Raw genomic sequence first — 14,252 nt, forward strand, 5'->3', positions numbered from 1 at the left:
ATCTAGAGAGTGTTGTCACCGTTAGCAAACTATAATTCACCAGTGATTTGGCGCCAACACCTTTTCGGCATGAAAGCATTATCTCTGTGTCTAGGAGTGTGATGCCAGACAAGTTTGTCATTCTTTTTTTAAGGGACGTTACAGGTTAAACCTTTCCAGCCGTGATTTTTTCTTCCTATGGAAAAGTTTTTCCTGTATGTTTTCTTTTTTCGGACCCTTTAAGCTTCCAATAAAAAAATACACTCGTCATGCAAGTAACTAGCAAATTACAAGCATGACATTTAATAAGGTCAACAGACAATTAAAATCCACAGCAGAAAATTTTTTCTTGCTTGTTTAGCTAAAATTTGGAAAGCAGTAAGCCCAGATACAAAAAATAGGGCTGGTAGTGCAAGTATTTTTGAATTTACACCCATGTCATCAAACTAATACTTTGGTCCTTGGGGCCACCCTGACATCAGTATGGCCTTCACTGCAATACATCCTCTTTCTAGCGTTCAGTTTTAGCAAAAACAAACAATGATGATACCTATTGATAGAGGCATCCTTGAAGAACTGAATGAATGAAAAGTCTTTATTGTGGAATGGCTCTTTGGCCTAATAGGGGGGGAAGAAGGGTGTCGGAGAAAAGACAGAAACAAAGAAAGAAGAGAAAGAAGTGCGTACACACATGCGTGTACATGGTATACGTTTGCAATCACATGCGGCGATCGATGCCTGCCTCGTGAGCGAACGCCCAGAGGGAGAGCAGGGTGTCGCGGCTGTTGTTGTTGGGGGTGGTCCATTGATGCAGAGTGCTGATGTGCGGTGGCAGGTACTGGGCACGCAGGTCCTGGTAGCCAGGGCACTCCCACAGCATGTGGGTCACTGTTGGGCACACTTCCATGGTGCATGTGGAGCAGCTCACTATGGGGCCCTGTTCGTGGTCGCCGTCGTCGCTGTCGTCGTCGGTAGCCCCGGGCCTGCATCGGTGGTGGGCCCGCCATTTGGCGAGCACGTCTGCTGTTAGTGCGGCCCCCGCACGTGTCTTGTGGATGAGGACCTGAGCCCCCCGTGGCAGTCCTCGGGGCAGTGGGTGGTGGTTGGTGGGGATGTGCTGCCAAAGGGCGCGCCTTCGCTCCCTCTTGGCTGCCAGAATTTTGGCTCTTGGGTCGGGGTCGTCTGGTGCGGTCATAGTCTGGGTCACCAGGGCGGAGCGGTCGTCCATTAGCTCGCTCGCCAACGCCTGTGCGGCTCCATCGCCAATGCCACCGGCGTGACCTGGTACCCAGTCCACCCTCACCTCCACTCCATATTGCTGGTACAGCACTGTGCTTGCCATTTTGATCCTGTGAGCAAGCGTGCCAGTCCTGGGGGTGTGGCCAAGGATTTTTATGGCCTCTCTACTGTCTGTGTAGATCACCACAATCTCCCCTGTCTGCCTCAGTCCTCGACGGGCCTCCCCACAAACCCCGTCCACTGCACACAGGATGGCGGACAGTGAAATCTGGTCTGGGCTGGGTCGGTGCTCATGCACGTGCATCTGTCTGCATGTGCCGATTGGGGAGATCGCAGCTAGCCTGGCTCTGTGCGTGATGGGGACCCAGGTGGCTGCCGTGAACACAGAGTTCCGGGTTCTGTCAGTACAGGCAGCTGCTGCTCTACGCTCTGCTTCATGATCCTGCTGATGGCACTTTTTGGAGAGTGGTTTGGGAAGCTTGAGGAGCACATCGAGCCAAGGCTCCAGCAGGCGTGGCAGTTTGGGTGCATCGGGGGGCAGTTCTTTTGTGAGGGTGAGGAGTCCTCTACCCGCAGTTGTGTTTTACCGTCGTAGTTCATGGCCTTCATTGTGTGCCTCAATAAAGGCTTTGAGGGGAGGGAGGCCGGAGTACCTGTAGAGTTCTTCAGTCCTCGTGTGACGCGGCAGGCCGGTTATTGCGCAGAGACATTCGAGATGGAGGACCTCCAGTTGTGCGTAGTGGGTTTGGTTCAATGTGAAGCAAGCTGCTCCGTAGCATGCCTTAGAGGTGAGGGTTGCCAGGCATAATGTCCTGATGGTGCGTGTGCCGGCACCGCCAAAGTGGTTGCCTATGCGGCGGATCAGGTGGAGGTGTCGGCGCCACGTTGGCTTAAGCTGACGGATCCATTCCTTTGGTCCACCAACCTCACTGAGGGGAACCCCAAGGATCCTCACCCACCGCTCCGCTGGTCGGGTGATGGTCTTGCCGGCCAGTGTAAGGCTTATCTTCGCTCGCTCAGAGTCGTAGCCACCTACCAGGAGGAGGTTAGTCTTTTCCGGTGACGGCTGCATGCCAGTGGAAGGGAGGTAGTTGTCGATGGTGTCCAAGGCTTGTTGCATGATTCCCTGTACATCTGCTGTGTTCAAGTTCGTGCCCTTGGGGTCCACCCACAGCGTGATGTCATCTGCGTAGAATGTCAAGCCCAGGTGCGGAATTTTCCATAGCTCTACAGCCAGTCCTCGCATCACGATGTTAAAGAGGACTGGAGACAAGATGGCACCCTGCGGCACTCCTCTGGAATTTGAGAATGTCCTTGGGTGGCCCGATCCAGATTTGACCTCAAACGTTTGGGCCTCCAGGAATGATCGCACAAAGTCCATGATTCATGTGCCAACTCCAGCCCAATCGAGAGCCTTCAGTATCGCTGTGTGCCCCACCGTGTCAAAGGCTTTCTGCAAGTCTACTGCCAGGAGGATGCCAGGAACCTTAAGGCGACCCCGACGGCCCCCTCCCACCAACTGGCGCAGTAGCAGAAGGCTGTCTTGAATGCACAGCCCTGGTCGGAAGCCAGTCTGGGCTGGATCGAAAAAAGCTGGGTTCGCCTCTTCGAGGTGGTATGTGAGCCGAGTCAGCACCATGCGCTCGAGGAGCTTGCATAGCGTTGACGTTAAAGCTATAGGTCGGAGATTCTTGATGCTGTTGGGTTTTTTCCCTGACTTTGGGATGGGGTAGATAATCGAATGTTTCCATTCTGCTGGGATGCTCCCAGTTCGCCAAATCTCGTTCAGCTCGTCCAGCAGCAGGAGCTTCTCTGGTTCGTCAAGGTTGAGGAGCATTCGCCAAGTGATACCATCCCCGCCTGGAGCACTGCGCACGTTGGCAGCACCCAGGGCCAGGGTCAGCTCTTGCAGAGTGAATGGTGCCTCAGCTCCCAGGTCACTGGCTGGTTTACTTGGTTCATAGGTGCGTGGGTCTGCTGGGATGGCCGGTTGTGGAAAGAATGCCTCAGCGGCGGCCACCTCGAATTCCTCTGGCGTCAGGTCTAAGAACATTTGTATGTTGAGTGCCGAGTTTTGTGTCTTGTGCTTGCCGGACATGGTTCGGTGGGTTTGCCATAACTTGCGAGTGCTGGTGTGCTTGTCAAAGGTTTCGCAGTATTCAAACCACCTCGAACGGGCAAGCCGCTTGGCATATCGGCGAGCCTGAGCAGTTTTGTTGCGCACTCGGAGGAGATCCCCGTATTGCCGGCCATTGGCCAGGTAGATTTTGTGAAGGCTCTCCCGTGTGGTCCATAGGTTCAGTAAGTGCTTATCCGGGGTAGGACCTTGAAGAACTATTTCCCAGAAAACTAGCGGTTTTGGTTTTGTTCTCAATTTGCTAGCAGTCTTTTGGTACATGTCCTAAATATAGGATGCCAGGCCCAAAAGGGTTAAAAATGCAGTTTTACTCACAACTCATCAGAGAACCAGGAACTATGGCAGTACGCAGCTAAGCTTTCTTATCTATCTATCTTATTTCTTATCTATCTTATCTTATCTAGGGCACCTTGAAAGGTGCCCTAGTATGTTATCAGGATGCCAAAAGAAAAGCATGCCAGGTGCTGGCCCAAGGGCAAGGAGATAAGAGGGTCTGTCCAAAAGCACCTTCCTGGTGCCGCGTTTGGCCGCACGTCACCGGTGAGTTGCAGGAAAGCCTGTCCCGACTAGCAGAGGCAGGAAGTCGGTGCATGCTGGCAGTGGTTGATGGTAGGTGCTGAAAGGGTGCCACGGCTGGTGCATACTAACCAGTTCTGACTCGTCGCAAAGACAATATCTTCCACGTGCGCTCTTCAGTGGAGAATTTTTAATTTTCAACAAGGTGCGATTTCATGCACTCGTGTTTGTTGAATCATGTATCACGACAAATGAGAAATGAAAAGCTAAAAGCATTAAAGAGCATGTGCAAGTAGAAGTGGGATAGTCAGCAACACTGTCAAAATAAAAACAAAAGAAAGTCCCCACCTGTATGGAGCCTTGCCAGTGAGTGCCACGCTGGTCAGCAGTGAAGACTGGAACCATCCCCTGACTTGGTCCAGGCCCTCCAGGTAGACGTCTGCCACCTGAGACGGCTCTGTGCAACGCAAGCAATGACACAAAACCTGACTCAAACCAAACAATTCTAACAATCACCCTTCAGTCATTACTTCAGCACACAACACTCAGACGGCTAATGCAAAGCCACCAGTGCAAAACTCCGAACAAATAGAACATGCAACCAGAAGTTCATCACACTCAAAGACTGCACAAGGGACAAGCATCGTCATCAGGTCTGCCAGACGTAAAAATAATGATATTAATACTTTATTTTCAAGCAGATGGAAAGCTATACAGGGATCAGGCATACCAATGCTTCATAGGGCTTGAACGCCAGTGCCTGGCAGTACAGGTGAAACCAAGTACATTTCGTGTAATTTTTTTTCCTCGTGTGTGTGCATACTGATGAAGCGTTCAGAAATCTTCAAAAAAGCGTTGCTTGGCAGCAACGACTGTCATCCATGCCATTTTCAGCTTGAATTCCAGTTCTGCCATGTACTAAGTACCCCAGGCATTAGTCAAGTACCACAACACAGCTTTTGAGCCAGCCTAATGCACACAGGCTTATTCTTTTTACTTGCACAACTTTTTTTTTCTTTTTATACGATGAACAAAAAGTACTGAATAACTGAACTTTCAACCTCAAACTGGCCCCCACCTGGCAGCACCATCTTCCAGCTGAGTCCGCTGTCCAGCCAAATGTCCATGATGTCCTGGCCTCGGCTCAGCTCTGCGTCCCTGCCCACTCCTAGCTAGAACAGGAAAGAAGCCACCATGGGTCAATTTCTTTTCTTCTCTGTTTTTTGTGAACGTTAAACTGAACGAAAGTGATCTCAATGAATAAGACACGCTTCTCCTAAATGTATGGATTCCTCAACTGTGCTTGGCACCCTGGAGGCAAACTTTTTAAATGAAAAACTGCAAACGTGCTTCACCTTGTCAGTACATTGCATAAAACTGTCATTTTTCTTTTAAATTAGTATTTGTGGGGTTTCTTTTTTCTTTTTTTTTGCTTTACACTGCTTTATTTTTCTAACATGCATCAGGATATTTGCAACTGTTAACTGGTAACAAAAACCACACTTTCAGGAAACTGCCAGGCTATGTGCCCCAGTGCATTTCCGCAGCAATCAACAAACGGCAACAACATCAATTCGTTGCACTTCACGATTAAGCACCTCTGCCAGTGTGCTCCAGTAAAAGACACCACAAGGCTAGATACCACTGAAGGAAAACGCTGCACAATGAAGACTGGTCAAGGATCACACTAACACCACTTTGGTCATGAACAATGAAATGAATGAGACGTTGTAGCCACTCTAGCTCGGTGCAGTCACGTTCCTTGTACAATATATACTCGTTTTTCTTTTTTCATTGTAGTCTTCCACGAACATGCGCACTACCAACTCAGTTGCTTAAAAGCCCCGATCACAAGAGCAGTTTGGGGGGAGTTGGACAACAGAGCCCAGCCACGGCGGATCGCCGGGATGGGAGCGGAACGAGGCCGTGAATTGCAACCACGACCCTTGGCCATCCTGGACTAAGCAGCGCATCTGGTGAGCATGGACGGTGCGGCTTAGGACAATGGACTCGGAAACATTTGTGAGTGTTGGGGGGAGCACCGTCTTATTTTTTGCAAAGACAGGCAAAGTCACAGTCAAGGTACCACCAACCACTCCGCTTTAAAAAAAGGAAAGAATGCGCCTTACTGCTGGCTGCACAAGCTAGGTTTGTGAGGTCACGAAATTGAGAGGGTAAAAAAAAAATAGATGAGAACCTCTTCTCGAACTTCATCTGGCAGCAGCTCCTCCTTTGTCGCAGTCCACCAGACATCCGGTCCCAGGTCACGCATCAGCTTGCCAAGGTGTTGGACAAAACGCCTGCAGGGATCGTTTTTCTCCTCTCAGGCAGACTCAGATCTGTAATGGGGCTCGGGTGAGGCAGCTTCTACAAACAAAAACAAGCTTCCGCCACTTGATGCACACAAATTTGCTCTACATGGCACCTACGTATGTGTAGTGTTGAGAAAAAACACATGCAGTATAATACCATCAAAGGCCTCTGAGATGGTATTGAAATTCGTTGTGTCAGGTATGAGACGGCTGCGCATATTGTGCAGTTTTGATACAAATTTGTTTTCCTGTGCCCGGCCGCTCCAAAAGCTTATAAACTGCAAAAATTGCGCCAAACTTCTCCAAAACAGTCTGAGAGCCAAGGATTTTAACGCTCCCTTCAGTTTCAGCGGAGAAAAATGCTTACAGCTGGCATAATTTCCCAGCATCTCCAAGGTGATGCTGTTTTAAAGGTATTAATTGATTAATCATACAATAAAAAAACCCGCATAAAATTGCCCCCGAGATAGTTTTTTCGAAAGTCACATGTTATGTTCTGTGAGTTTTAAAAGTTTTCCCACCGAAAACCATTGCAAAGTCCAGTAGAAAAACTACTTATGTGTACTGAGGCGACAAACTACTTTTGCGAGTTGATGAAAACACTAATTATCGGAGCGCCGTATCTCCGGAACGACATTACTAATTACTGGGCGCGGCAATCTTGGTATGACGAAGATTGGAAAACATGCCCACCGGCCGAAGCAGCTGCCTCGTGGTTCAGGCAGAGTGCTCTTCGCCGATTTCTACCGTGGTTTTGGTTATAAGGGTGGCTGTGTTTACATTTAGTCGTTTGATCGGTTGCGGGAGGTTGCGCGACTCGAAAGAAGGGAGTTCATCAAAAACAACGTGGTGCCCGCGAGTTCGCCGCGGCATGTTTTGGCGAGTGTGAGGCGCGGTGCGGGCTTGAAGTGACATTTCGGACTCATTGCGGTGTTGTAAAACGCCGAGTTAATGCTGCCTTTGACAGCGAGATTGGGAGCGATGGAAATGGGACGATCGACACTGCAGGAGTGGCGGCGCAGGCTACATGTCGCTGTATGCGTGTCCAAGCAGCGTCCGATAGTGGGGCGGGCTATTATTGCATGCTAGTAATAATGGTTCATCTATCTGAAGTGAAATTTAATGCCAAATGGGGCGTGGCTAAACATACCAACGTTACTCAAATTACGATCGTATTGAACCTGTACCTTGGGGATTGAAATGGGAGGGCTGGTGGGGTGCAATGACTGTCATCTTGTTTTGTGCAACTTTTGCCGTGACTCTACACTTGTGAGTACAGCCGAGTCTGGGATTACAAAAATAATTTCGGCATTCACATGATGATAAAAATGCCCCACGATTGCGTTGTTTTTTCAATTCGATATTTTCAACGGCCCTCCACGTTATCTATGCACGGAGCCTAAGAATTTAAAACGGTTTGTAAAAAGGTAGTGCAGTTCGTACCTTGTGATACTATGGTAGAAAAAAGTTTATTGAAAGGCTGTTTCAATGTTATGTACGTTCAAAAACAATTAAAAAGTGCCCTCCCGCCCCCCCACCCCCCCGAGTTACCAAAAATTTCATTTTTTAGGCTCCTAAAGTGACATAATAAATGTCGTTCTTCTGCTCCGAATTCGAGATTTCGCTGCTCCAAAAACTGCTCCCAAATCTGATTGAGCTGTATCACCCCTGTTGTGTGTGTATCCAAAATTGGCTGTTCACTTCCGATAAAAGCAGTGGATATTGGCTATCGACCAAAGAACGTTACGCATTTCAAACATCTTACACTTTCTTCACGATCATCATGTTCAGACAAAGTTGGCTTTCCTGCAAAACATTTTGGGGCAACGTGCCATCAGTGCAGCATAGCAAGCTTTGCTTTAAAAAAAATGGCAGCATCTCCACTCCATGGATGATGGCGAGGGTGCGGAGTACGGGGACTCAAAATGACATCTAAGTTGCGCCCCGAGTGACAGCAGATTTGCGCCCCGACCGTCATTCGGTTTGAGCCGTGAGTTGCACCTTGATTATTCCCTAAATGAAACTGCAACACTCGCGGCTCAAGTATAATTTCGCTTGATTTTCGCTTGATGGTGGTGTGCGCACGGATGGACGTGGATGAACACTGGGAGGTCCTAAGGTACTCCGCACCGTTACAGGCAAGAGAGTAAGCCGGTTGAGTCACGGTCGTAGCCCAATGGGTAAGACGACTGACACTAACGCTGTCTGGTGTACCAGACACAGACTCGAATCCTGCCGGTGCCTGGGTGATTTTCTGCGATTGTAAATGCTATGCGCACAGACACGGACGGACATTGTGCTGTCGTAAGGTGCTCCGCACGTAAAAGACGAAGCTCCCCTGACAACAACCACTCGCTGTTGGTCACTGATATTTGCCCACCCAGTCAGAGAGAAAAGCGCCACTGTCCCACCTCGACGTCACCGGCCTGTCGTCCTGTTGGAAGAGCACCGGGATGGGGACCCCCCAGAAGCGCTGCCTCGAGATGCACCAGTGGGGCCTCTGGGACAGCTGGTTCTCAAACATGGTGCGCGCCGACTCCGGAAGAATCCGCACCTCCCTCAGGCACTCCTGGTGGAATGGGAAGAGGAAGGGGGGGAATTTACTTGAAAGAACACGTCTCGGGAAGCAAGAAGTGTGAGTGGAGACAGGAACAAGGGGAAAGGAGAAGCAGCAGCTTTATGTGGGCCAGGTTTAGTAAGTAAGTAAGTAAGTAAGTTGTGGTTTTTTGGCACAGCAACCTTTCGGTTATAATGCGCCAGACGCAGGGTAGAATAGTTAAGCGGCGATTAACCGATGTTATTCAGGGTGTTGTGAGGATTAAAAACATTTTAAAAGGACTCAAAGAGGCACATAGCTAAAACCGGTGTAGAAGGCCGGCGTCCTCAAAAAATTGGAAAACGTTACTAAAATCCACCAACGGTTCATCACTAAGTAAAAGCGCAGGGTGTAAAGGGATGCAAAAGGTGTATAATGCTTTGCAATGTCTGATGCGTGCTGCTTCAAGGTGTGGGCAGCTTATTAAAACATGAAGTACAGTAAGAGGTTCTCCACAGTGGTCACACATGGGTTTCTGTTCTTTCTGGACCAGGAAGCCGTGTGTGAGCACAGTGTGACCTATTCGCAGTCGGCATAAAATAACTTCATAAAAACGATTTCTGTGTATGCAACTTTTCCATTCAGATAGGTATGGCTTCACTAGGTGTAACTTATTTTCAGTCTGTCTGTCCCATTCAGTTTGCCAGTACATTGTAATGGACTTTCGTATGGTGTTCCGAAGGTCCTGGTAAGGAACCTTGGACTTCGTTATTGCACAATGCTTAGTATGGTATGCTGCTCTATCGACAGTTTCATTTTCTGGAATGCCGATGTGGCTTGGTACCCAACAAAAGACGACACTAACCCCTGCCGATGTGAGGCAGCACAGTCGATTTTTTAACATACCTACAGCCGCATTCTTTGAAGGGACAAGGGCGGTCAAAGCACGTATGGCGCTTAAGGAATCTGTAAAAATTGCCACTTTTTGTAGTCCATTTGCTATTACGTCTTCAATAGCTGAGGTTAAACCAAAAACCTCTGCAGTGAAGACACTGCCCTCATCAACTATCCTCTCAGCTACAGTAACTGCCGACGAGTTTACAAAAGCATAACCGGTGTGACCAGCAGTTTTTGAACCATCAGTAAAGTAGTGGCAATAGCTACTGTATTTATCCTTAAGTGCAAGAAATTCTTGGCGCAAAAGCTGGTGTGGAAAAGCTTTCTTGTCGTATTTTAACAGCGACAGGTCACATTTGACAGCACTATAGTCCCAAGGGGCTAAAGCGTCCGAGAAACTCAGAAGAGTTGTCGGGCATATCTTGAAAGAGTACAGAGTCATGTGCTCCTCCAAACGGAGGGCAAGAGGGCGGACCACTCTTGGTTTGTTCTCATAGAGCTTCTTGTACTTATTTTCAAACAATTCTCTGGCACAAGGATGGTCATTTATGCATGCTATTTTGGCTGCATATACTCCACTTAGGTACGCTCGACGGTACTGCAGAGGCCACTCATTGCACTCAACGTAAAGACTATCAACAGGGGAGGTACGATATGCACCTGACGCAAGTCTGAGGCCCAAGTTGTGCACTGGATCGAGTGAGGTGAGAACAGATTGGCGAGCTGACCCATAAACAATACAGCCATAATCAAGACGAGACCGTACAAGTGAGCCGTAAATTCGGAGCAAACATGCACGGTCGGCCCCCCATGACTTGTGCGACAAAATTTTCAATATGTTAAGTGTCCTCATGCAGGTCATTTTGAGTGTCTTTATGTGAGCCCCAAACGTTATTTTGGAGTCATAAATGATGCCCAAGAATTTGTGCTCACTGTGTACTGGAACGAGCATATCCCTGATTTTTATTGTAGGTTTGGCATGAATACCTCGTTTCCGCGTGAAACATACACATGCACACTTCTCAGGAGAAAAGCGAAAACCATTTTCATCTGCCCATCGTTGCAACCGATTGACCGTAGTCTGGATTTGTCTTTCACAGACTGATTGGTTACATGACGAAAAGGCAATCTGCAGGTCATCGACGTAAAGGGAGTACATAACCGGTCGAGGAATAACCTTTGCCAAGGAATTTATTTTAATGGCAAAGAGTGTCACACTTAGCACACTGCCCTGAGGTACTCCATTTTCCTGGCTGAAAGAACGGGAGACTGCATTGCCCAGTCTCACAGTAAAGGTTCGTTCTTGAAGAAAATCTTGTACACATGAAAACATTCGCCCTCTGATTCCCATTGCTGCCATATCCTGCAGAATTCCATACCGCCAAGTGGTATCATAAGCCTTAGCCATATCAAAAAAGACAGCAAGGCAAAACTGGTTGTTAACGAAAGCATCTCGTATCATTGTTTCAAGCCGAACAAGGTGGTCAGTTGTAGACCGAAACTGCCGAAAACCACATTGAAACCTATCTAAGTAACCTGAACGTTCGAGAACAAAGACCAATCTAAAATTGACTATCCGCTCAAATGTCTTGCACAGACAACTGGTCAACGTTATGGGTCGGTAGCTTGATGGACAGTCGGGTGGCTTGCCATCTTTCAGTAACGGAATTACGACAGCCTTTTTCCATGCTTTGGGCAGCCTACCCGTTTTCCAGATCTCATTAAAGAACTTCAGAAGCACTTCTAAGCAGCTATCATTTAGGTGTTGTAGAAAGGCGTAGTGAATAAGGTCAGGGCCAACAGAAGTAGCCTTGCACTGAGCTAGTGCTCTTTTAAGTTCGTACAATGTAAATTCTTGGTTATAGTAGTCTTCAGTGTTGTTGCTAGTATTTTTAATCCTCAGCTTTTCAGCACTAGCCTTATGTCTCATGAACTCTTGTGTATAATTTTTATCGCTAGAAACATCTGAAAAGTGGGCACCTAAAACATCCGCTTGCGTTTGCACCAAATCGTTCCCACCGTCGGTAGAAAAAAGTGGTACCGTAAACCGTCTGTAGATGCCTTTGACTTTGCGTACATGGTCCCAGACTTTTTTTGCGGGAGTGGTAGTGTTTATTGTGCTTACAAAGTTTTGCCACGAGTTTCTTTTTGCTTCTTTTCTGATTTTTCTGGCAGCAGCTCGGGCAGCCTTAAAGCTCAGGCAGTTGTCCATGGTAGGGTACCGTCTGAACACACCCCAGGCCTTGTTTTGCTTTTTCCGGGCTTCACGACAGGCATCATTCCACCACGGCTTTGGCCGCTTAGGGATTCGGCCAGATGATTGTGGGACGGCTACTTTAGCAGCTTTGACAAGTTCCTCGCAAATGTAGGCGTTTGCTTCGTCTATGGACATACTGCTCATGTCAAATCCCTCAAAACTGACCAGATCCTTAAACTTTCCCCAGTCTGCTCTCTCGAGCCTCCATCGGGGTGGACAGTTTTTGAGGGCTGGAAGTGGCTGCACGTCTCGCAACAAGGCGGGAAAGTGGTCACTTCCGTGTGGATCGTTCACTACACCCCACTGAAAGTCCATCTCGAGCTCTGGCGACCCAACACAAAGGTCTAGCGCAGAAAAGTTTCCCGTACCCGCAAAAAAATATGTCTTGTCTCCATTATTGAACACAAAGAGGCTGTTATTCATCAACCATTGTTCGATTTGTTTTCCCCGACTGTCGATTTTGTCACCTCCCCATAGGCAGTGATGGGCATTAAAGTCCCCCATAATAACAAATGGTGCAGGCAGTTGCTCAACAAGGTCATTAAGTTCCTGTAATGACACATTATCAGATGGTGGCAGATAAAGTGAGACAACAGTGATCAGTTTGTTGACATAAACTTGTGCTGCAACGGCCTCCAGTGTAGTGTCAAGTTGTATTGACTTTAGAATTGTGCCCTGTGCCACAACCAAAGCCACACCCCCTGAAGCACGGGTGCTCTCTTCTCTGTCCTTTCTGAGGAGGTGATAACTGCGGAGAATTTTATCATGTTTTTTTGTTAAATTTGTCTCCTGCAACGCCACCACTTGGGGCTCATATTCGTCTATCAACTTATGTATATCATCAATGTTATGAATTAAACCTCTACAGTTCCAGTGTATGAAGGGAACCGGCATTTTAGTTTTTTGGATGAGGTACAATTACTTTTTTTTTTTTTTTTTTTTACTTTTTGTCAGGCGGTTTCCTTGCAGGAGGTTCACTCCTTGCAGGGATCTTGGATGCATTCTTCCCAGTACCTTTAGAAGGCACGGGTAGGAGAGATGTAGATTGTCTTCCAGTGCCCCTTTGGGGCCCTGAAAGGGACGGGGTGGAGGGAACAACGTCCATGGCCTCCTCAGCCGGAGCAGAGAGGGCCGGTGGTTGCACAGCCTCGGGGGCCGGAGCGCGTGCAGTCGGCTGTGGCTGTGCTGGCTGCTGCACGGGGGGAGACTGGGCAAGGGCCAGGTCAGCAGAGCTAAACTGCGTCCCTACCGATGCCCGAGGCGGCCCGGCCCCCCGGCGCGCCACCTCGGCGAAAGTGCCTTTTTGCACAAACGAGAAGCGTCTTCGCGCTTCTTGAATTGACAGACCTTCTTTTACCTTGATAGCCATTATTTCTTTTTCATTTTGGAATTTCTGGCATTTTCGTGAGTACGCAGGGTGTGGCCCTGCACAATTGACACACTTTACTTCCTGCGCTGCGCAGGAGTTCGCGTGATGATCAGTACTCGCGCACTTGGCGCACGTCTCTTTGCCCCGACAGCTCTGCAGTGTGTGACCAAACCTCTGGCACTTAAAGCACCGGCGTGGGTTTGGGATGTATGGACGGACTCGATGGACTACATAGCCAAGTTTCAGGGATTCAGGAAGCTTGGTGGAGTTGAAAGTCAATACAAGGTGATTAGTGGGGATGTCAATGTCGTTACGTCGGATCATGATACGCCTGACAGCAGTAACATTTTCCTCTTGCAGGCCCTCTAAGATTTCATCCTCCGTGAGGTCTGCGAGGTCAGGATCTGAAATCACTCCTTGGCACGAGTTTAGGCTTCGGTGAGCCGATACTTTTATAGTTAGGTTTGCTAACCTTTGCATTGCAAACACTGCATCAGCCTGGGCTTTGTTTTCGCATTCAATGAGGATACCTCCAGAGGACATCTTTGTAGCTTTGCATTTACCGCCGAGGACAGCTTCCAGTTCTTTAGCGACTACGAATGGCGAGGCCTTTCGTAGGGGGCACTGGCTGTCGGTCGATTCGATAACAAGAAATCTTGGAAAGCTTTGTTCTTTTAGTTGGAATGGGACCCTTGATACAGGGTAGCTTACTGCGGTGCGAACTCGTTTCCGAGCCCGATCATGAGGAGGTTTTGTCGTAGCCATAAACTAGCAAATAAACATTCAGCAGCCATGCTGGCCACCCACCTCGGAGCCCAACACGGGAACGCAAACTTGCGTTAGCCATACGTGGCCACTATAACCCTGCATAAAGAAACCTAGGGTGGCCATTCACACAGGGTTAACCCTTGCCGCCTGGAAGAGGAGATCGGAAAGCAGAAAAAAATAGAGGACAGGAAAGATGGAGAAAGAAGACAGGAAAGCGAAAGAGTGGAGAGGGGGACAGGAAA

The 14,252-nt window shown here is 48.5% G+C and overlaps 1 protein-coding gene across 1 annotated transcript in view; it reads right to left on the bottom strand.

The window, feature by feature from the left end:
* Nucleotides 1-14,252, bottom strand: part of Ilers-m (Isoleucyl-tRNA synthetase, mitochondrial) — a 49,766-nt gene that overhangs the window by 16,727 nt on the left and 18,787 nt on the right. Inside the window, exons 12-15 of the mRNA XM_077672828.1 lie at nucleotides 8,595-8,752; nucleotides 6,069-6,171; nucleotides 4,950-5,043; nucleotides 4,220-4,328 (exon numbers count right to left, since the gene is read on the bottom strand). Of these exons, the coding sequence (XP_077528954.1) occupies nucleotides 4,220-4,328; nucleotides 4,950-5,043; nucleotides 6,069-6,171; nucleotides 8,595-8,752 (464 nt within the window). The remainder of the gene's footprint in view (nucleotides 1-4,219; nucleotides 4,329-4,949; nucleotides 5,044-6,068; nucleotides 6,172-8,594; nucleotides 8,753-14,252) is intronic.

The sequence above is a fragment of the Haemaphysalis longicornis genome, unplaced genomic scaffold (genome assembly GCF_048455015.1).
Source record: "Haemaphysalis longicornis isolate Haplotype H1 unplaced genomic scaffold, Haemaphysalis longicornis Haplotype H1 scaffold_6, whole genome shotgun sequence".
NCBI classification, from domain to species: Eukaryota; Metazoa; Arthropoda; class Arachnida; order Ixodida; family Ixodidae; genus Haemaphysalis; species Haemaphysalis longicornis.